The sequence below is a fragment of the Hirundo rustica genome, chromosome 20 (genome assembly GCF_015227805.2).
Source record: "Hirundo rustica isolate bHirRus1 chromosome 20, bHirRus1.pri.v3, whole genome shotgun sequence".
Lineage (NCBI taxonomy): Eukaryota > Metazoa > Chordata > Aves > Passeriformes > Hirundinidae > Hirundo > Hirundo rustica.
In genome coordinates this window covers 9,480,021-9,500,534 of record NC_053469.1, presented here as the reverse complement: position 1 = coordinate 9,500,534, position 20,514 = coordinate 9,480,021, and the positions used below count along the sequence as shown (strand labels likewise).

Sequence of the window (20,514 nt, the reverse complement as noted above, 5' to 3'; positions counted from 1 at the left end):
AGGGGATTAGCTCCAGGCACTGCTCGCCGGCCAAGTCTCACTGCCCAGCCCTTGACACTGTTTCACTGACTCAGCCGAGGCTTGGAGCAGTTGACAGAAATGATAGAAGGCTCTCAAATCCTGACTGACAGGGGAGAGGATGAATAATGGCCGGATTTATCGTTTTGTTCTAAAGGCAGGCAGGCGTGCAGTGAAACTAGCAGATGTCAGGTTCGATGCCCACAAAGGGAGGCGTTTTCTTTGCGCCAGGTGCAGCAAAACTGTGCGGGTTTCATTATTTCAGGATTTACGGGCTTTACACGGGCTCAAAAGCCAACCAGACAAGACCACGAAAGAGAAATCCATTGAGATCTCCGAGTACAAAGGCACATTGTTGGCTCTGGACGCGCCTGAGCCATGAGTCACCAGAGGCGGGGATTGTCTCTACCCGCTTGCCCCGCTCTTTATCCTCAGCCCGGGCACCCGCTGTGGCCCGGCGAGGGCTGGAGGCAGATGGTGCGCGATGGACCCGCGCTTGAGGGAGTACGGCAGGTCATGCGTGAGCCTCACATCACCCCGGAGTTATTTAAGGTGAAAGGCACGGAGCTGCCTCTGCCGCAGCCCACCTCCGCGGGGCACAGGGCTTCGGCAATAAAAGCTATTTCCAAGGGTACAGTTTCCACGTCTCATTTGAAGACGGTGCAATTTCTCTGTTGTGGCTCGGGAGTGCAACGGTAGGAGCCTTATCAGCAGGATACGGAGCTGCTGGCCGTAAACACACCTGCGCTTTCGGCACGCAGCAGGGACAGCCGCCAGTGCCGGGTGCGGCTCCGGCACCTCCCCGAGTCCTGCCCAAAGCCTATTTTATGTCACGGCGTGCCGTGTCCCCCGAGTCTCGCAGGCGAGGATTTGGGAGGTGTGGGAAGCGCTGCGCTGCCGAGCGATCGTTTCCTGATCGCACACGCTTCCCAAAGACACCTGCGGGCGGCTGATAACAGGCGCTGACTGGAAATAACGCCGCGGCGGCACTTTTGTGTCCAACAAGTGTCAATGAATCACTGAATCACTGAATCACAGAATAGCTGGGGTTGGAAAGGACCTCTGGAGATCATCCAGTCCAGCCCCCTGCCAAGACAGGGTCACCCGGAACAGGGGACATATGGATGCGTCCGGGTGGGTTTGGGACGTCCCCAGAGAGGGAAGACTCCACGACCTCCCTGGGGAGCAAAGAAGAGCAAAATGGGAAAAATGTTCTCCCGTTCTGCTGCCATGTGCCATGGAAAACTCCACTCCACTTGTGTTCATCAGAGCTGTCCCTAGAACGCTCCTCTGACGGTCCAGGTACCACAGACACTGCTCCAGAGTGCGGGGCTGGTTCCCTGCCCCTGCCCAGGCACCTGCTCCGCCTGCCGCGGCCGCACACTTCCCAAGGGTGACCCCGAAAGGAGTTTTTCGATCCTGTCCTCGGCTGGCACCAGACGGACCAGTCCGGGATGGGGGAACGGGAAAATATGAGTGTTTTGCGTATTTTGGGATTCTGTGTCGGTCACCACGGCTCGTGTCCCGGGCCGGGGTCTCTGTGTGAGGGCAAGGCGATGCGGGCGGCGGGGCCCGGCCGGTTCCCAGCCCGGGGACGCGGCAGCACCTCAGGCCACATCACCGTACCCCGGACCGGCCGCTGTCCGGCAGCCCCGCGTCCCTTCCCCCGGGCAGCGGGGGCGGAGCGCTGACCCCGGCCCCGCCCCGGCCCCGCGGGGACGGCCCTGCCCTGCCCGGCCCGGCCCGGGGGCGGTGCCGCGGGGCCGCCCCGGTGCGGCGGGGCCCGGCCCGCAGAGCCCCAGCGCCGCCGCCATGAGCAGCGCGGAGCCGCCGCTCGGCGCCGGGCCGCGGGCAGCGCCCGCCTGGCAGCGGGAGATCCTGGAGCGCAAGCGGGCCAAGCTGGCCGGGGCGGGCGGCGAGCCCGAGCCCCCGGCCGGGGAGCGGCTGGTGGTGGCGGAGAGCCTGGGCCCGCTCCGCGAGAACCCCTTCATGCGGCTGGAGAGCGAGCGGCGCCGGCTGCGGCAGGGGCGGCCCGGGCCCGGCGGCGCGGCGCGGCCGCTGCAGCAGCTGCTGGAGCTGTACAGCGCCGTGCCCGGCATCCGCACCATCCGCGCCGACAACATCCTCATCATCGAGTCCCGCGCCGACCCCGCCGCCTGCTTCGCCGCGGGGGACGCGCCGCCCGCCCGCCGCCGGGACTCGGCCGGCGCCGACCCGCTGCGGGAGCTGCTGGCCCGGCGCGGCGCCGCGCTCGCCGAGATCCGCGCCGACCAGGTCGTCATCTACGAGACGGCCGAGCCGCCGGAGCCGCCCGAGGCGGCCGAGCCGGGCACCGTCAGCCGCCTCCTGGAGAAGTTCGGGCAGCGGCCGCGGGGCCGCCGTCGCCGCGTTGGGGACGCGCTGACCGGGACCGGCGGGGCCGCGGCTCCGCCGCAGGTGGGACCGGGCGCTGTCCGGGCCGCGCCGCCCGCTCCGCCCGCGGGGCCCGGCTCCCCCCGAGCCCCCGCGCCCCTCCAGAAGGGACCCGGCTTTCCCCGGGCTCCGGCGCCAAAGGCGGGACCGGCATCTCCGCCGGCGCTCCCGGCCACCCCTCCGCCGCTCCCGGCTCCCCCCCGGGCTGCCACCCCCCCCGGCGGTGCCGGTGGCCCCCCAGCCCACGGTCCCGCAGCCGGCTCCCCCCCGGGCTGTCACCCCTCCGCCCACTGCTCCCCCACGGGCTGTCACTCCCCCGCCCATAGTTTCCCCTCGGGCTGTCACCCCCCAGCCCACGGCACCCCCGCGGGCTGTCACCCCCCAGCCCGCACCACCTCCCCGGGTGGTCACCCCGCAGCCCGTGTCCCCGCAGCCCACCCCGGCTCCCCCTCGGGCTGCAGCCCCCCAGGCGGTCCCAGCTGCCCCCAAGGCTGTGGCCCCTCAGGCCAACTGCTTTCTCCACAAGATCAGCTCCAACTCCTTCACGGTCACACCCCGGGGGCAGCTCCCCAGCACCCGCGTCCCCGAGCCCGGGGCTGTCCCCACCGGCCGCCCCGCAACGCCCAAGGGGCCACCAGTGCCATCCACCAGCCCTTCCCATGCCAGAGCCAACGCCAGGAGGCCAAAGCCGGAGGAGGCCGAGGTGGCCGTGTCGCCCCTGCCCAGTGCCAGTCCGGCCCCCAGTGCCACCGGCGCCACTCGGCCGCTCTCCGCCTCAGCCCCCCGGGCCGGGGGCTCCTTCGAAATCCACCCGGCCCCCAAGCCCGACTTGTCGGCCATCCCAGCCCACGACCTGCAGGCACAGGCTCTGGCCAAGCTGCGCCTGAATTCACGCAATTCCTTCGTCTTCGTGCCCCGCCGGGAGGGCAGCCCGGCCCAGCCGCCGGCCCAGATTGCCAGGCCAGGGCCACCGCCACCGCCCTCGGAGGAGAAGGCACCCAAGGAGGCCCCGAGGGCTTCCGCCCCGGAGCAGGAAGAGCCCATCACTTCCCCACCGGCGCCTCTGGATCCCTTGGTACCTGTGACTTATATCGATGACATTGTGGAGCCGGACAGCGGGGAACCTCTTCCCAGGGCTGGCCCGGCTGTGCGGACGGGGAGCTTGGCGGATCAGCCCGGAGGAGCTGGGCCTGACCTGGAGATGGAGTTTTCCTCCGTGCCCCTCTACAGACCGCACTCTGCCCCCCAGCAGAGGGGAGGCAGCACCTTCACTGTCGTGCCCAAAAGGAAGCCCGCGGCCCCGGGGCTGCCGGCTCTGGCTGATGCCAGCGGAAGGCCACAGCGGGAGGAAGAGGAGGAGGAGGAGGACAGCAAAGGAAGAGGCAAAGCCGTGGAGAACGCCGATGGGCCCCAAGTGGGGATATCCCATAAAAAGCGCTACCCCACGGTGAACGAGATTGAAGTGATCGGGGGGTACCTGTCCCTGGAGAGGTCCTGCATGAGCAAGACGGGCTCACGCCGCAAGAAGGTAACCGGGCACCTGTGTGCTCAGCAGCCGGGCTGGAAGCGGCCCGGTGCTGCTTCGGGTTTGGCTTCTCGTGAGGCACCGGTGGGAACACGGGCAGTGTGTCTTGTTTGCCCCTTGTGGGAGCCAGAGGCTGCCCTCAGAGCTGGGGGTGTAAAACAGACTCAGGAGTGAAGCCTTGGGGCTGGTGGAAAACGGGAGAGGATGGTGCAGCACCACCACACTGATGCAAAGGGCATGTCAGAATGGTGAGGAAGGAACCAGGGATTAATATTCCTCATGGTATCCAATATTAGATGAGTTGGAAACATTTTGCAAACCCAGTGTGTTGCTTGCTTTTACTGTCTCCTGGAACTTGTAAAGAGAGCCTGCAGACCACAACTGGGAGATGGGACTTGGCATATTAAATGGAATTTGCCCTCAGGGAGGGGGCACTGGGATCTGTCCCACAGAGCAGCTGAGGGTGAGATATGCCCTCTGATAACTGCAGGGCCTCTCCCACCCCATCCCCTCTTGGGGATATGATAATGGAAAGTAAAGTATTTCAGGAATTTAGGAAATTAGGGGGAGCTGCGTGGTTTGAACAGCTGTGGGCTTGCCCTCCCGCTCTGCTCGCTGTGTCTGAGGCGTTGGACATGTTGAGCTGCCCGTGGCCACTTGGGCAGCGTGGCATTGGCATCTTCCCCGCATTAGAGATCTATTGATAGAGCCTCAAGAATTAGGTCTCGATTAGGCAAAAAGAGATCAGCAAGAACTTAACTCCCATTGATAGGATTATACCACCTGCTCGTTCTGAATGTCCAGCTACAGCTCTGCAGATCCAAGAGATGCTGATTGCTCCAAACGCCTTTGGAGTGAGTGAATGCTAGATTTTCTCACGGTTTGGGGAGTAGTGTGGATCCTTGTGGGCCCTAAATTGAGAATTAATCTTTGTAGGGCTTGGTGAAATGCATCTGGATGTGATAAGAGGAGTGAGGGAGCTGTTGGGCTCTGAAAGCAGCCCGCTGAGGTGGCAGGTCCCGAATTTTCAGGCTGTGATGTGACATGTTTTTCCGTAGTGGGAATTGTTGTTGGATGTTTCCGTTACCCAAATGCAAGTAGATAACTGAGGGACTGAATGCACATGGGTGCCTGAGGCGCTGAGCATTGTAATTTGAGGAAATCCTTTGAGCAGGATGCATCTTGTTTGAAGGGAGGCAGGGAGTGCTGCTTCCCTGGCTTAACGCTGTCAAATTCCTCCCTAAGCACCGAAGCCTGTGGTAATTTGATGGTGACTAATGCGGGGAGCAGATCTGGAGCACCTTGACATCCAGAACAAGCAAATGAGTGTTGCTTCTTGCTCAGTGCTCCTGAAGTTTTTCCTTGTTTTCCTACAGGGAAATGCGTGGTCAGAATGGAGTTGTTCTGCTGCTTAAACACCTGCTGGCTTGCACTCATTGCAGCAGCTCAGGTTCAGTTTGGGGTGTTAATTTGATTTACACCAAATCAGGTGTGTCGTATAAAGGGTGAAAATATTAATACAGCTTGTTACAATTGTGAGTGCTCTTAGGATGGAGCAGAGGATACAGAGGGAATCTTGTGGTATGGTCATATTTGGGTATGCCCTACTTCTGATGGAGCTGATTTTTCTGAGCAGGGGACGCTGTTGGGGCACAAAGAACAAAGGTGCAATTAAAACCAATTAAATGAGGCACAGTGTAAGGTGTCCTTAACAGTACAAAAAGGAGGGAGGGGGATGAGCACAAGTCCAGTGCAATGACTGAATTGCTTTTTGGTTGGTTAAACCCGGAGAAGTCGTGGCATGTCCAGCCTTGGAGGTGTCTGAAACTTCCCAGGGGAAAGCTTTGAGCAACTGGCAGGTCAGTCCTGCTGGAGGCAGGAGTTTGGGCTAGAGACCTCCAGAGGATCTTTTCCAGCCTAAAATACCATGTGATATTGGTTAGCTACTGTTTTGTGTGTCAGTGGTGGATTTGTGTGACATTGGGCAGGTCATGAAGCTTCTCTGGCCCTGTTCTTATCAGCTTAACAGCATTAGTGCCCTGCTGTGCAGCTGAGGTGCCAAATGCTGCCAGGTGCACACACAGCTGTTCCCAAAGAACTGTTTGTGGGGTCGTCCTGCAGGAGAACTTGTGTAAACATTTGGTTTCTGAGAGGAGAGAGATTAAAAGGCAAAGGAGAAACTGCCTGTTGTATTTGAAGAGCTCAGGAAGCTGAAACAAATAGGGACCCTATGAAAAATAAGATGGAGTTGAAGGAAAGTAGTTAAGACACAAGTTTCTGGGTGAAATTAAATGTGGCATGGGAGAAACACCCATTTTGTTTTCAGTTCCCTTCCTGCTCAGTCAAGTACAGAGCATGACTTTGTAGCCAGGGTCTAGAAGATGCTGATGGTGGACAAATGGAAAGATTTCTGTTTACTCTTGACCTAGAGGATGTTTGTGGCTTTTATTCTGGGTAATAAGGCTGAGTGTTGATGCCTGAAAAGGAAGGAGCTCGTATTAGGATGCATTCCTTGGTTTCTTCCCAAGAGATCACTCTGTGTCTCCAAGGCAACCAGCCAAAAACAAGAGTTCTGTTTTGTAGCTGCGTTGGGGTTTTCAGAAACTTGATTTTGGCCTGAATTGGGCAGAAACAGACTGCTTGGGAGCTGGGAGCTGCAGTTTGTTAAAACCAATCCCCTTTCTCTTTTGGGGTGTCAAAACCTGATGCTGGTTTTAGTGAGCAGCTTCCTGTGTCTTTTGAGGTGAACAAGCCCTTCTTGTGCCAGGCATCTTCCTTTCCAAACCTTGCTTTTAAAAGGTCTTTAATAATGCTCCATGCTCAAGAAAGTAATGCTTAGTGAAACTTCAAGAACTTGTAAAAATTTAACTGTTAGCTGATGCCCAGCAGGAATCTGGGAGATAAACACCAGGTCAGCACAGTCTGGAAATGCCGTGGATCAGTGGGTGTCTGTGCAGTCAGGGGTAGTAATTTATTAGGAAGGAGGGTGTCAGCCCTGCCAGCTGGACCCCGCTGTTCTCTGAGATGCAAATGGTGTTTTTTCTTCAAATGTAGAAATTCAGCTTCCCTTTTCCATCCCTGTGTCTGGCCACTGATTGCCTGACTGTGGTAGAGGTGCTGTTAAAATGGAGTTGATGTGGTCTGTGTGCTCTGATCCACATCCTCCGTGGATTTTTGGGAGGGTGGCTGCGACATCTGGGAGTGGGTTCCAGCCCTGCTCTGCACAGAGGGAGCTCCAGCCCCTGCTCCTGGCTGCTGACAGGGACTTGTGACTTTGCTGTGGCCTGAAGGATGCTGCTCCTTCAAGGCCTTTCAGGATAAACAGCTTTATTGCTCTTTACAGACTCAGATATGTGAAACAGCTGTTACTTTGGGGGTTGGAGCTGGAGTTGGTGAGGGGGAGGAAGATGATGTATTGGAAATAAAAAATCTGTTCCCAGCGCTGTTGTGGGGCTGCTTTTGGGGGACAGGGGCTGTGAAGGTCAGCTGGGGCTGTGTGTGATGGGACACATCAGGTGCAGGGCAGAGCCCCAGCCCTGCTCACCCTGGGGGCTGGATGAGCTCGAGCTCCTGTGCTCCTGCAGGGGTTCAGGTGCCCTTCAGGGCTGTTCATCTGCTCTGGGGCTGTTCTCCAGGCAGCACCAGCAGCAGTTCAGTGTGGGTGGGACTCAGTCTGAGAAGTGTGTTTGCAGCTCCGAGGGGATGTGCCAGGAGCTGCTGGGCAGCTGCTGGAGGAGCTGGCTGAGCTCTCAGAGAGGACAGGATACATGTGCAGGGTGGAAGGAGACCTACTGACCTTTATTCTAAACTGGGAGTGGGGCAGAGGATGCAGCACACTGTTGGTGACCTCTGCTCAGGGCTCCTCTTTGTACTCTGTTATTGCAGAGAAGTAAAGGCATTTCAGCAGTTCCAGGAGGAAGGGAAGGCTTTGCTGCAGGATGTGGATCTTTGGGATCACAGAGGATAAAATCTTGCTCATCTGAGCTGACAAGAATCAGTAGTGGTTTGGTTACCTGCCAGAATAACGTCCAATAAAGTTGTTGGCGAGATAGAAATCTGGGTTTCTGCAGAACATGTGGTTGGCATGTTGGAGCGAGAGCTGGGGAAGGACAGAGCACTGCAGAGCCAGCCAGGCTCCCCACCAGCAGTCACTGGCTTTAGGCTTCAGGCTCTCCTCTCGCTGGAGGCTGGACTCTGCCCTGACCCTGCTCCTTCAGTGCATCCCAAGTGTTTTCCTCCCCAGGATCCGGTACCTCCTGGAGATCCTGCAGGGAAGGTGAATGGATTCCGGCCAGGCCACCCAAAGTCCTGTGAATAACAGGACCTGGGAGCCAGCAGACATCAGGTTGTTGATGGGTTTAATGTTTTGTGCAGGCAGGCAAGGCACAGCCCAGCGTGAGCAGGGATTACGGGAACAAGGCTGGTGGGATCCAAACAGTTGGAGTCTAAAGCTAAATTGTCTTCAGAGATGTTCAGCTGAACTTCAAAAAGTTCCAGCTCACACAGACTTTAGCATGGTCCGTGTTGTAATCTTTTGAGCTATGTAATGCCTGACTGTGGCTTCCAAATTCCCACTTAAAAGTCTGTTTAAAAATTACTTGAAATACCCTTCAGTTTTGATCATGGGCAGCAGCTTTGTTGGTCTAACCTGCTGAACTTCTTGCTCTGTAGTTTTCCATCTGTTCAGTTCTGCTGGAGATGGTCTCCTGTGAGAACCAGGTGCAGGCTTGGGATGTTGGCAGGGATCAGCATTTCCAGCTGTTGCCCAGACCTGTTTGGAGCAAGTCTGCACAGTGTGGAGTCTAAATACTGCTGGCTGCCTGAAGTGTTTTTTTTGTTTTTTTGTTTTGCAATGTATAACACAAGTAAATTAACCATTACACAAATAAACTAATCTGGTGGTAGAAGAAGAAATCTCTCTGCAAAAATTCCTTTGATTATGTCATCTCTGTGTTTTGGAGGGGTCAGGGCAGAGATTTGTGTTCTTTAGCTCTTGGAGAACTGTGTGTTCCTGTTCTATTTTCTGTCTCTGGCTGTGCTCTGCTGGGGCAGATTCATCTACCACCTTTAAGGAGGGGCCATGGCAGTATTTGACATGAATGTATTGCATTTTTAGGAGATGAGGTCAGCAGTGATAAGTCACGCTCAGGAAATCAGTGTCTTGGATGATGAAGTGCAGTCCCTGCCCTGCGGAGATGATCTCCATTAGCTGTCAGATGGCAGCAGGCTCTTTCGCCCAGACAGGGCCATTTAACTGCCCTTTGCTAATTCCGCTGATTTTTTTTCTGTAATGTTGATGGCTGAAGACTGGAAATCAGAATTTGCTGCGGTTACAGCTTTTAAACCACTTGACAAACTGCTCCCGAGTCCGTCGGTGGGGCAGTGGGTGGTTTTTTGTTTCCCTGCTGCATGCCAGCACCTTGAAGTGCTGAGACTTTGTTGTATGAAACCGTGGCAGAGCAGATGAGTCAGATTTATCTCATCTCTGGAGTGGGAAACTTTCTGTGACTGAGGCTCTGCAGGGCCTCACCACTCCCATGCTTCTTCTCGTTCTGCAGTGACAATCTGAGCTGGTCTCCAATTCCCCTGGTGCTCTTGCCCCTGTGTCCTGCCTGCTGCTGTCAGCACTGCAGGGAATGGGACGCAAGGGCTAAAATAGAAACTCTTACGCAAATAAGAGCCGAGCCTGGCTTTGAAGCTGGTTAGGACGTGCCCAGGGCTCAGCCTGCCCCAGAGCTCGAGAGGAGATTTGAAGTACTTTGTGCTCTGAATTCTAATCGCAAGGATTACAGTTAACGTTTTCTTAATCAGTTTCCCTAATCTGGGAACAAGATTGGAGATGATTTATAATTTCCCTCCATCTCAAGGATTCAGTTTGTTTAAGCTTTGGGTTTTCCTTCCCACTCTGGTTTTTTCCAGTGCGTGGTCATGATGTTCTGAGAAGAGCAGAGGAAGGACCCTGGGGTGGCTGGGGCAGGAGTCCTGGTCTGTGTCGTGTGTGGGGAGCAGTAGGAAAAATGAAAATATTTACTTTCTGGGTGCACTGACAGTAAAGGAAATCTGGGTAAGAGCTGCTGCAGCATCATCTCCTTCACCTCAGGGGTTGTGCTCACCCCGCTCCCAAGTGAAACCTGAATTTAAAACCTGTTTACAGCACAGACTCTTCCAGTGACTGCAGCAGTCTATGGGGCTGGGAGGATGTCCCTGTTTGCCAGTTTGTGTGGGAAGAGTCACATGAAGTGTCTGTATCACACAGAGCGACTTCACAAACATCCTGGGAAAACCTGGGCTGGAGGAACTCGGTGCTGATGTTTTCCAAGAAGTGCCCTTTGGATGATCTTGGGAACTTGGCAGGATGGAGCTGCTGCTTTGTGGGCATTGCAAGAATGTAGGAAATATCTCAGATGAAACATTTGTGTGTGTAGGGAAATTGTGTCGCTTGCAGCTGGTGAAAATGCAGCTCTGAGGGCACATCCCTGAAGCTCCTGGTGAACCTGCTGCACTTGCTTCTCATCAAGGAAGTTCCTTTTACATGTTAAAGGAGAGGGAAAGGGCAAGAGGCATGAACTCTGTTATGCAGGTGATACTGTTCACATCATAGGAGCCTTTTGGTCCTGAATGAGCCCCTTGACAGGGTGGGAAGTAATTCTGCTCCCAGCCTGTTTCCCATGGAATGATGCTCCATGGATCCTGTTCCAGCACCAAACCCAGGTATTTTTGTGAGCTGCTCTGGGCAGTCTGGGTTGCACAGAAATGTTTGTGGGTGGCAGCTCCCAGCACTGCACCTTGTTGTAGCCACAAATGGGCTGCTCAGAGCTGCCTGTGAAATCCTCTGCTGTTGGGAAGCTCTGTGTGGTTTTTATGAAGACACCAAGTCTTGACACTAATTGTACCTTGCTTATCCTGCTCCCTTTGTGTATTCAGATGAGATTTGTTTCATACTGGCAGGGAGATTTGTCTGGTTCTTAGGAGCCATGTAAGTAATTTTTGAATTGCTTGTTAAGCCGTGGAAGGCTCTGGCTCCTCTGCCTGCAGATGTGAGGAGGAATAAAGGGCTCCCAGGGTGAATGGCTGCTCTGTGCCCTGGCACACTGGGACTCCAGCTGTGCTTGTGTGGGCACTGCCATCTCCCCTTGTCCTGCACAATGAAGGGAAGAGTTAACCAAGCCACCTGCCCCACATGCTCTTCCTTGGGGCTGTCCCTACCCTGTCACCTCTCAGCAGGAATTTGACACTTGCCCGTGTCTTGCACAAGGAGTTTAATATTTCGAATCTCCATGCATTGCTCCTATCTGCCATGTGCTTCAGCATATTGATTACACAGAGCTGGCTTTGTGGGTTGCCTTGTAAATGGAGACTTTCTTGTTTTGCCTTGTGGCTTGGGATGTGATCCTGGAGGAAACGTCTCCTTTGCCAGCCACACAGGGCTTCAGTGCTCCTGCTGTAAATCTTTAGTGCTCTTAGCTCTACTCAGTAACTCACTGAGGTGCAGTTAATGGCTGAGCAAAAGTCAGTGTTACTCTGAGGAAACACTTCTTGGAAAACATGATCAAGTGATTCAGTGGTGTCATAGCCAATTCCAGTTCCTCAAAACTCTTCTTTTTGTACAGAATGACAATAAAGTACGTTTCTGAACTGCCATCTGCAGCTTTCTGGGCATACTTAGAATGCTTTAGCCATAGCAGTACAGGGTTAATCCGATATAGGAACCAAGCCTCAAGTCCCCTCTGTTCCTAGGGATACTTGTCAGGGAAAAACCTTTCTTTCTGTGTCAAGGAAAGACTTTAGAGGCACAAAAGCTCCTTATCTTCTGAGTGATAGCAAATGCCTTGGTGATGTGCTGGTGCTTCTGCAGTTCCCAGGGTACTGTTCCAGGCTGCCCACGTAGTTTGTGCCTGGACTTATTCAACAATTTGGGCTGACACATGACTGTGTTTTCAGGACAAGCACAGATACATAGACAAGCCCATCCCTAACTCTGAAAAAATGGCTCATTTTCACAAAAATCCTTTATCTAAAAGTTTATTTTGATGGGTGCTGTCTAGGTCATTGACTGCAGCCTGCTGGGGGAAAAAAAAACCAACCTGAAGGTCTCTGCAGAGGTTTGGAGTTTATGCACTGCTTTTTTGTCTCCTTTTACTAAATCAGTTGCTCTGTGGGACTGGTCAGATGGGAAGAGCAGGGTAAACCTTTTGGGATCTTTGTCCACCATAAAATCTCTGCTTCTACCTGGTTTTCACTCTCACAAGCAGTAATTTGTCTGTGCTGAGACCTTCCCTCTCACTCCGTGGCAGCTGGGAGATTGTTCTGTGTTAGAACCTCTTCTTTCTACAGGTCCTGAGCCTCCACCCACCAACCCAATGGGTTTGGAGCTTGAGCAGCTTTTCTGCCCAGCTCGGGGTTGTTTGCAGCCCTCCCTGGGATGCTCTGTGTGCACAGGCTTGCTGACATTCCCAGCTGGCTGCAGTTTCAGGTGTCAGCTGTGATGTCTTGTGCTTTCTTCTCCTTGACTCAATCTTTAGACAACCAATGCAGCAGCGAATGTGGCTCGATGAGATGGCACAGGAGCACAAGGTTCTTCAGAACACTTGTTTTTTCTGTGCTGGATCTCTCAGAGATGTCGACCCCTGCTTTGTGTTCATGCTGGATTGTCCAGCTTTCCTGCAGATACCAGCCAAGCCCTCCTGTGCTGCTGGGAGGAGACAATTTCCTTGTGGGGGGAAGAAGAGGGGCAGACACTGATCTCTTGTCTGTGGTCACCAGGGACAGGAGCCAGGGAAGGGCTGGAGCTGGGCCAGGAAGGCTCAGGCTGGAGATGAGGGAAGGGTTCTTCTCCCAGAGGGTGCTGGGCACTGCCCAGGCTCCCCAGGGAATGGGCATGGCCCCGAGGCTGCCAGAGCTCCAGGAGCCTTTGGACAGCGCTGCCAGGGATGCCCAGGGTGGGGTTGGTGGGGGTCTGTGCAGGGACAGGGGCTGGACTCGGTGACCTCTGTGGGTCCCTTCCATCTCAGCACATTCTGTGGTCCTGTAATAGACCAGATGTGAAAAGCTGCTTTAAATCACACCCAGCAGTACCTGGCAGCCCCTGGATGTCCTGGGGAGTCAGTGCAGTCCCTGGGTTTGTCACTTGGGAATTATTGAGGCCAGAGGATGATTAGAGGAAGATCAGTATGTGAAGAGAATAGGTCTTGATCCCTGGTGCTGCTCAGCTGTTTGGATCTGGTGAGGCACTCGGTGGGTTGGGATGTGCTGGAGGTGCTGTGGGATGGCAGCAGGGCAGGGATGGAGCCTGGCTTGTGCTTCACCACTTGCCATCCCACCCTGCTCCTCAAGGACAGAGCAGGGACAGCAACTCTGGCAGGAGCCCTGGGTGTGGGAGATGGGGACCGCTCACGGGGAAGGGAGATGGGCTCAGTCCTTCTCAGCCCCCCTGTTCTGGGCTGCTGTGGTCAAATGCTGACTTGGACTCTCCCTGCTGGAATATAATTACAGGATGATTTTATTCTTTTAATGCCTAGAACAATTACTTTTTCCTGACTGTTACAAGGTGAGAATTCGGATTGCCAAAGAGGTTTCAGTTTTAAAGGTGTAAACACCCAACGTTATCACTTTGGCTTTGGCTCAACAGCCAAGCACCAAATGTAATAATGGGTGGAGGAGAGAAAAGCCACAGTAAGGAGATTCCTTCTGGAGCTGAGGATGCAGATTAACCCCTGGAGACTTCCAGAGATGTCCCTGGTATGTGAGAAGCCATTGGGTTTTTGCTCTGTCATTAATACTACCTTGCAGATTTTCTCATCTCCTTTTTGAAGGTGAGGTGGCTGCTGATTGTCATTGCTCAGTGTTGTAGGTTGGGTTCTATAAATTGGTTACTTTTGTTTTTAATAAATCTCTGTATGTGGGGTTCTTTGGTGGCTGGTCTGAGTGCATGGAGTCCTGACAGCCTGACACAAGGTTGACTTCCCTTTTCTAAATGAGATCTGCATGACTGCTCAGATTTACGCTTTGTTGGGCAATGTTTGCCCTGGCTTCTCTTTCCTGGATCTTCTATTACTCATTACTGTTCAAATCCTAGCAAATAAATAAATGATTTTTGCTATGGCAACAAGAACCTATCGGTTGAACAGCACAATATTTCCTGAAAAGGCTGCTTTACTCTTTCCAGTGTGTCTGATTGCTGGGCAGAGTATTTACATATATATTTATATATGTCTGTATATATGGGTTTGGGTTGGACCCTGGGTTTGTGACACAGCTGTGGGTGAAGCCTCCAGCTGAGCAAAGTGTGACAAATCCTTACAAACATTCACAGCTAAAGGGTGCAAAATTCTTCCTTGCCACAACTGGCAGCTGCTGCTGGGGCAGAAACAGGGAAATCAGCGCTGAGACAGGCTGAGCAGAGGCCTCTGGCTGGGCTCCAGTGAGCTTGGCTCTGCTGGGACACGCTTTTCTTCTAAAGAAATGTCCCCTGTTGCCTTTTGTGTTCCCATAACAGTCTCTGTGGTCTGGCAAGGCGCTGCTGGCTGTGCAAACCTGTTGTCTGTGCCATGACTGGGCTCTTGCTTTTCCTTTTTAGCTGGTTCTAGGACTGAAGCTGCCTGTGTTCCTTGCACACAGCACTCAGTTGTGCTCTGTAGCCACTCAGAGCATTTCTCTGCCCCATGTGTCCCCTGGTTTTGCCTGAATATTTCGCCCTCCCTGTTCTGTTGGGTCAGGCGGAGCTGCTTTGTGCTTCCCTGAAACCCCGTTGTGCTTAGAGAGGGGAGCTGGGCTGCTGCCACAGCAGGTTTTGGGGTTTGGGGCTCTCTCCCCGTGGGCAGGGCTGAGTGAGTGCCCCAGGGTCCATCCTGTGCCAGTGCCTGCTTGTGCCTCATGTTTGTTCTGCCTGGGTGTGCCCAGGGCTTTATTGCAGCAGCCGTGGGGCTCAGCCTGGTGCAGGCTCTGGGAGCAGGGGCTGGGATCTGTCAGAGTCAGTGTGGTTTGAGGAACTTGTGCCATGGTGCTCCTGTGCCACACACAACTGCCTGTGTGAGCCTTGCAGGTGATCTTGGCCCCCGCTGGGCCCTGGGTGCTCTGTGTGAAGGGCTCCAGCATTTCCTCCTGCTTGAATTGGCTGTGGACAGTGGGAGCTGTTGAATCTGGGGCTGTTGGCGTTGTCTCTGGGCTCTGTGTGGGCTGTGAGTGTCTCCAGGCTGTTTCTGCTATGTTCTGCTCTTTGGTTTTGCTCCCTGCTGAGGCTGTTTTCTCCTCCAGCACTGTGTGCACCTTTGGTCCAAACTGGACCCAAAGTAATTTTTCTCAGAGATTTCTTCCAGATAGCAGAAAAACAGGAACATTTAGTTCCATCTCCCAAGCTTAAATTCGAAACCCCAAGGCATATCTCTCCTGTCCACTTTGTTTTCCATGCTTAGCCAAGTACTTCTTGCTGTTTTGTGCCATTGGCAGCACTGGTAAGTGGCCTGTGTGCAGTTTCTGGGATAACTCCTGGGCTTCCAGGACGCTGGGCACCTCCACCCTCGTGGCCTTTGTGCCTGGCAGCGTGGCTCATCCCCACAGGACAGACACCACATTGTGAGCAGTGACAGCCTGGCTCGGATCAGGAAGCATCTAGGTCAGCAGCAGGGATGAGAAATTCAGGGAGCAACAACTGGGATGCTCTCAGCTTCAAGACCATTTAATTCCAACCCCTTCTCTCTGAAATAGAATCACTCCTCTTGTGTGTCATTTGGGGAGACTCAGAGTGGCTGGGGCAGGGAATGGGGAAAGGCAGCTGGTTCCCTCCATGCAGTTTCCATCCTGCCTTCTCCTGGGAGCAGGGGAGGAGAGCCAGCCTGTGTCCAAGGTCCATCCTGCCCTGGGGCAGAGTAGCACAGAGCTCCAGCAGTGGGTTTGCAGTGTGGGGGAGCTGCAGCTGCTCCCTCTTAGCCAGATTTGAATTAAGCTCCCCTCACTGCTTTACTGGGAAGCAGCAGTGAAATGCTCCCTGTCCTGCTCTGGTCCCTCCAGAGCTCCAGGGCTCCTGTGCATGGGCAGTGCCGGTGGCACTGTGACCTGCTGGCAGCTCTGGCCCTTGGGGACATCCAGGTACGACTTTGGCAGCCCCTAACAGTGTCACTCACTGCTCCCACTGCTGCTGTGACAGGGAATGGGGGCACCTGGGCACTGTGGTGCTTGAGGGCTGCTTGGGGCCAAGTGTCATTTCCCAGCCTCTGGGGATTTTCTGCATGACAGAAATGTGGGATAAATGTGCTGCAGCTGTCCCTGGCCAGCCATTGCACAGCATCTGGAGAGATCAGAACCACTGGGCTCCTGTCACAAGCTGCCACGTCCTTTCCATTCTGTTCATAACCCTACTAGCTGAATTTTAATTGTATTTAGAAGTAAAGGGATCGTAACACTATTTTAGACAGCTGCTCCTGAACCTTGATCTGTGTTGGCTAAATACTTCCCTACTTTTGGCATGAACTTACTCCTGGCAAGCTTATCTTCCTTGTTTGTGTGCTGGCATCAGCAGTTCTCTGCTTCTTGGTGGTTATTTTCTGGAGTACTTACAACGAGCTGTTACGCCTTTTCTCCACCCTCACTTTTGCTGGTGTGAAGTTTTTGCAGTGAATCTGCTCTGCACCTGTTGAGGTGACCTGTAACCAGATCCCTGGAGCACAGCGGTAGATAATGATTAGGCCAGGCAGGGCTGCAGGGGGACAAACCCTTCCCTCAGCTTTTCTTTCCAGCTTGGATGAGCACATCTGGAGTTACTTCCACCACCTGCTGGGTGTTACAGGGAGGAGAGGAGCCAGGCAGTCCCCATTTCCAGCAGACATGCCTTGTTTCATTCCTGTCTTATTTAAGCAGCATCCTAATGATGATTACAGTCCTATAGCCGATCCCAAATGTTCTTCCTCAGTCATTCACAGGTGATGAACTTCTCTTCGTGCAAGGTTTGCTCTTAAACTCGATTTCATTTTCAGTGTTTTTGCTCTCCAGTTTTCTTCATGACCATAAAATTCTGGTTAGCCCTTGATGAACTCTTGTGTTAGAGTCACTTTCATTTTTCAGTCTCCCAGTTACTGTGGAAAGGTCACTAGTGACAGTACTAGATAAAACTGGTTTCAAACCAGAACCTTTAAGGCCTCCCCCTTGTCCAGTATTTTCCCTGCCTGCTACCAGCTGTTACCATCTCTGCTTTAGCTGCTTCCTTCTTCTCTCTTGTGGTTTTAAGCCCTGTTTAATGTAGCTGAAATAGCTCTTTGCCAGATTATCCTCCTAAGACTGGAGTCCCGATCATGGATGTTTCTGTTTTCTGGAGTTTGGATACACAAAGGAGCTGCCAGGAATTAGCGATGTCACCTTTCCAACGTGTGGGTGCTTTCCTGCTTGCCTGTCCCATGAGAGACAGGATGGCAGCTCCTCCGGGGTGCTGGGCATCAGCGTGAGGTGCTGGCAGAGGGCACAAAGACAGAGGAGCTCCAGACCCCTGGGCCTCCTGCCCCCACCCCATCCGTTTGGCTCTGCCTTTGGGTTTCACTCAGCGTGGCAAGAGATCCACCACGGCACTTGGGGAGGGACTGGGGGTCTGCAGTGGCTGCTTTAAACCAGGGGGCAGCCCTGGTGTGTGCAGTGACCTGTGCCAGAGCCAGCGTGGGCATCAGCAGGTTCTTGTGCTGCTCCCTGATAATTCTCCTTTGCTGTTGCCCAGATGAAGATCTCTTTCAACGAGACAAGTTTGCAGACGATGTTTGAGTACCCCTCAGAGAGCTCCCTGGCAGAAGAGGATGAGGAAGAGGAAGGACATGCTTCCGAAACAGAGGAGGAAAAATCTCGTATCTTTTATATTCCACGCCCAAACAGCACTTTGCATCCCAGTACACCTAACTCAGGTGAGTGAGGCACTGTGTTGGCACCATGGGATTTCTGGTGGTGGCTGTTTCCCACAGACTCTTAAGGGGCTCCACATGGGTAGAAATGCTAATGGAGGTGAACAGGGAGCTTCGGATGGGCAGCTTCCAGGCTGTCCCTGCTGGGATCTTGGTCCCCACTTATCTTTGGGGTGGGGAGAAATATTTATCTCATCTTTGTCCTTCCAGCAGATTTATCCAGCTACACCCCAAAGCACTCCGTGAAGTTCAGCGAGTGGCAGGAGCAGAAGTATGAGGGTCCTGCTGCAGAGGGACCCCTCCCAAAGGAAGCTGATTCCCATGGGAACCAAGTTATGGTGAGGCTATAAATAAGCAACTCTTATCCTCTCTTGTGGGGTGGGGGTTGTTCCAGGCAGTGGATGGGACAGGATGTGCCTTTCCCTGCACACCTGTGTTTGTGTTCCTGCCCAGGGAGCTGTGTCACTGCTCCCAGAGGGACCAGCACACCGCCCCACTGCCACGACCACACCTGCCCCTTGCCAGCTGTGTGAAGGAGACTCAAGGCAGCTGGCACACTCTGTGCCCAGCAAAGGAAAGACATGGATCTGTTGGAACAAGTCCAGAGGAAGCCACGGAGATGCTCCAAGGGCTGGAGCCCCTCTGCTCTGGAGCCAGCCTGGGAGAACTGGGGGTGCTCACCTGGAGAAGAGAAAGCTCCTGAGAGACCTCAGAGTTCCTGTCAGGGCCTAAAGAGGGCTTATAAAGAACAGGGAGATTGAATTTTTTTTAAAATTTATTTTTATTTTTACATGGGCAGGTGATAGGACAAGAGGGAATGGTTTTAAACTAAAAGAGAAGAGATTTAGATTAGATACTGGGGAGAAATCACTGTGATGGTGGTGAAGCCTTGGTGTGGGGTGGCTGCCCCTGGATCCCTGGAAGTGTCCAAGGCCAGGCTGGATTTGGATTGGAGCGACCTGGGATAGTGGAAGGTGTCCCTGCTCCTGGAGGGAGGGAGGGGGGTTGGAACAAGTTGGATTTTAGATCCCTTCCAACCCAAACCATTGCGGGACTTTCTGACACTGCAGGGCACGTTTGGAGGGGGGCAGTATCCAAACACAGCTGGTTGGCCCAGGCAGGGTGCCAAGGCACTGCCCAAGGCTTTGGGGGCTCCTTGGCCGGCTCTGACGGCGCCGCGGTGTCCCTGTGCTCTGCCCACAGCTCACCCCGGCGGAGAAGGGCGGTCTGTCGGATTTCAGCAGCGAGCCTGCGCTCTATTTCTGAGGCTGCTCCGCGGTGCTGCAGCAGCGGCTGCTGGGCAGGACGGGGCAGTGCAGCCGCCGTGTGGAACCACCACCCAAACCGCCCCCAAACCGCGGCTTTCCCCGGATCCTGCTGCCAAGGGTGGACCAGATGCTCTCGGGCATCTTCGGAGAATATTTGCACTGGATTTTGGGACCGAATTACTGCTTTCAAGGCATATGATTTATTCTGCCTGTGGCCTTGCATATTCCTTGTTCAAGATCAGCTGCTGGTTAGGCAAGTGTGGGAAGGACATCTGTAATTCTGGCAAGGATGTTGATTTTTCTTAATGTTTGTCTGAGTTCAGGCACTGTGCAGGTTCTGGACAGCTTTTGCAACCCTTCTCCCCGGTGGAGGACGGCTCTGGAGTTGGAGCACTGGGCAGTTAGGTGGGTTCACAGCATGGCTGTGACTTGACACATTTAGTATCAGTTTGGAAAACCATTGAAGGTTCATGGTTTGTCCTTGGCATGTTTCCAGCTCTGGTTTCACTGAAACATCATGGAATTCATGTGCTTGTGGAGTTCACTGAACACCCTGAGGGAGGGATGGGAAGAGCAATGAATACCTTTAGCTTTAGGTGTTACTTTTGCACCAATCAGTAGAGAAGTGTTCAGACTGTCTCAAGCCTCTTGAAGATTCCCTAACATTGGCCATAGCTTTGGTCTGTCCTTCCCAACTCTGGCATCCAATCTCTGGGAATTGCTGGTTGTGCTCCAGTTTGTCAGCTCCTCTTGTTGCTTTGTTCTAGATCTGATTGATCTCTCTCGGTTGCTTCCTTCAAGCCACACTTGCTCTGCTCCTCTAATCAAAGCACAGGAGGGCAGTTTCACTCCTTTCTTCTGCAGAACTTGAACAAGGAATGTGGGTTATTTTAGTTTTTTCTAGGATTTTTATAGTTCTATTGTAATTGTTTAATGCAGCCAATATGCAAAGGAACCTGCTAGAATCTTCCATTCAAGTTTTCTACTACTGTAAACTCAGGGTCAAAATTGCACTCTGGAACAGGTGGAGCAGTGCTGCTAATGTGATTTGTACTTTGGGATTAAAAGAGATGTGGTGAGAACAGATCCGGCCTCTTTGGGCTTTATGGAATGAGTGGTACCCCGGTGTGGGGCGTGAGCCAGAAGAACAGGCTGGTATCTTTGATTAAATTTGATGGTCACTGGATTGTCTGTTATAGATGATGAATGTCTGCTCAAGTGACACTGGTCTGTGAATTGAAAATGCTCTGCATACCTTGCACTTGGTTTGCTGTCTGTTGTAGCAGCAAGGGAAGGTTGTTCTGCTGAAAAACACAGGATTAAATGTTAGGACATACCTACTTGTAGCTGTTCTCTTCTGCCCTGGGTGCCTAAATACTTTTGGAAAGATAATGAACACAAAAAAAAGAAAAAGAAA

The 20,514-nt window shown here is 53.6% G+C and overlaps 1 protein-coding gene across 1 annotated transcript; it reads left to right on the top strand.

The window, feature by feature from the left end:
* Window positions 1-1,830: 1,830 nt before the first annotated feature.
* Window positions 1,831-20,283, top strand: TPRN (taperin). The gene is made up of 5 exons (XM_058423167.1): window positions 1,831-2,454; window positions 2,519-3,958; window positions 17,652-17,832; window positions 18,040-18,167; window positions 19,033-20,283. Exons 1-5 carry the CDS (start codon window positions 1,831-1,833, stop codon window positions 19,093-19,095), a joined length of 2,436 nt encoding a protein of 811 aa, XP_058279150.1. The 3' UTR covers window positions 19,096-20,283.
* The last annotated feature ends 231 nt before the right edge of the window (window positions 20,284-20,514 follow it).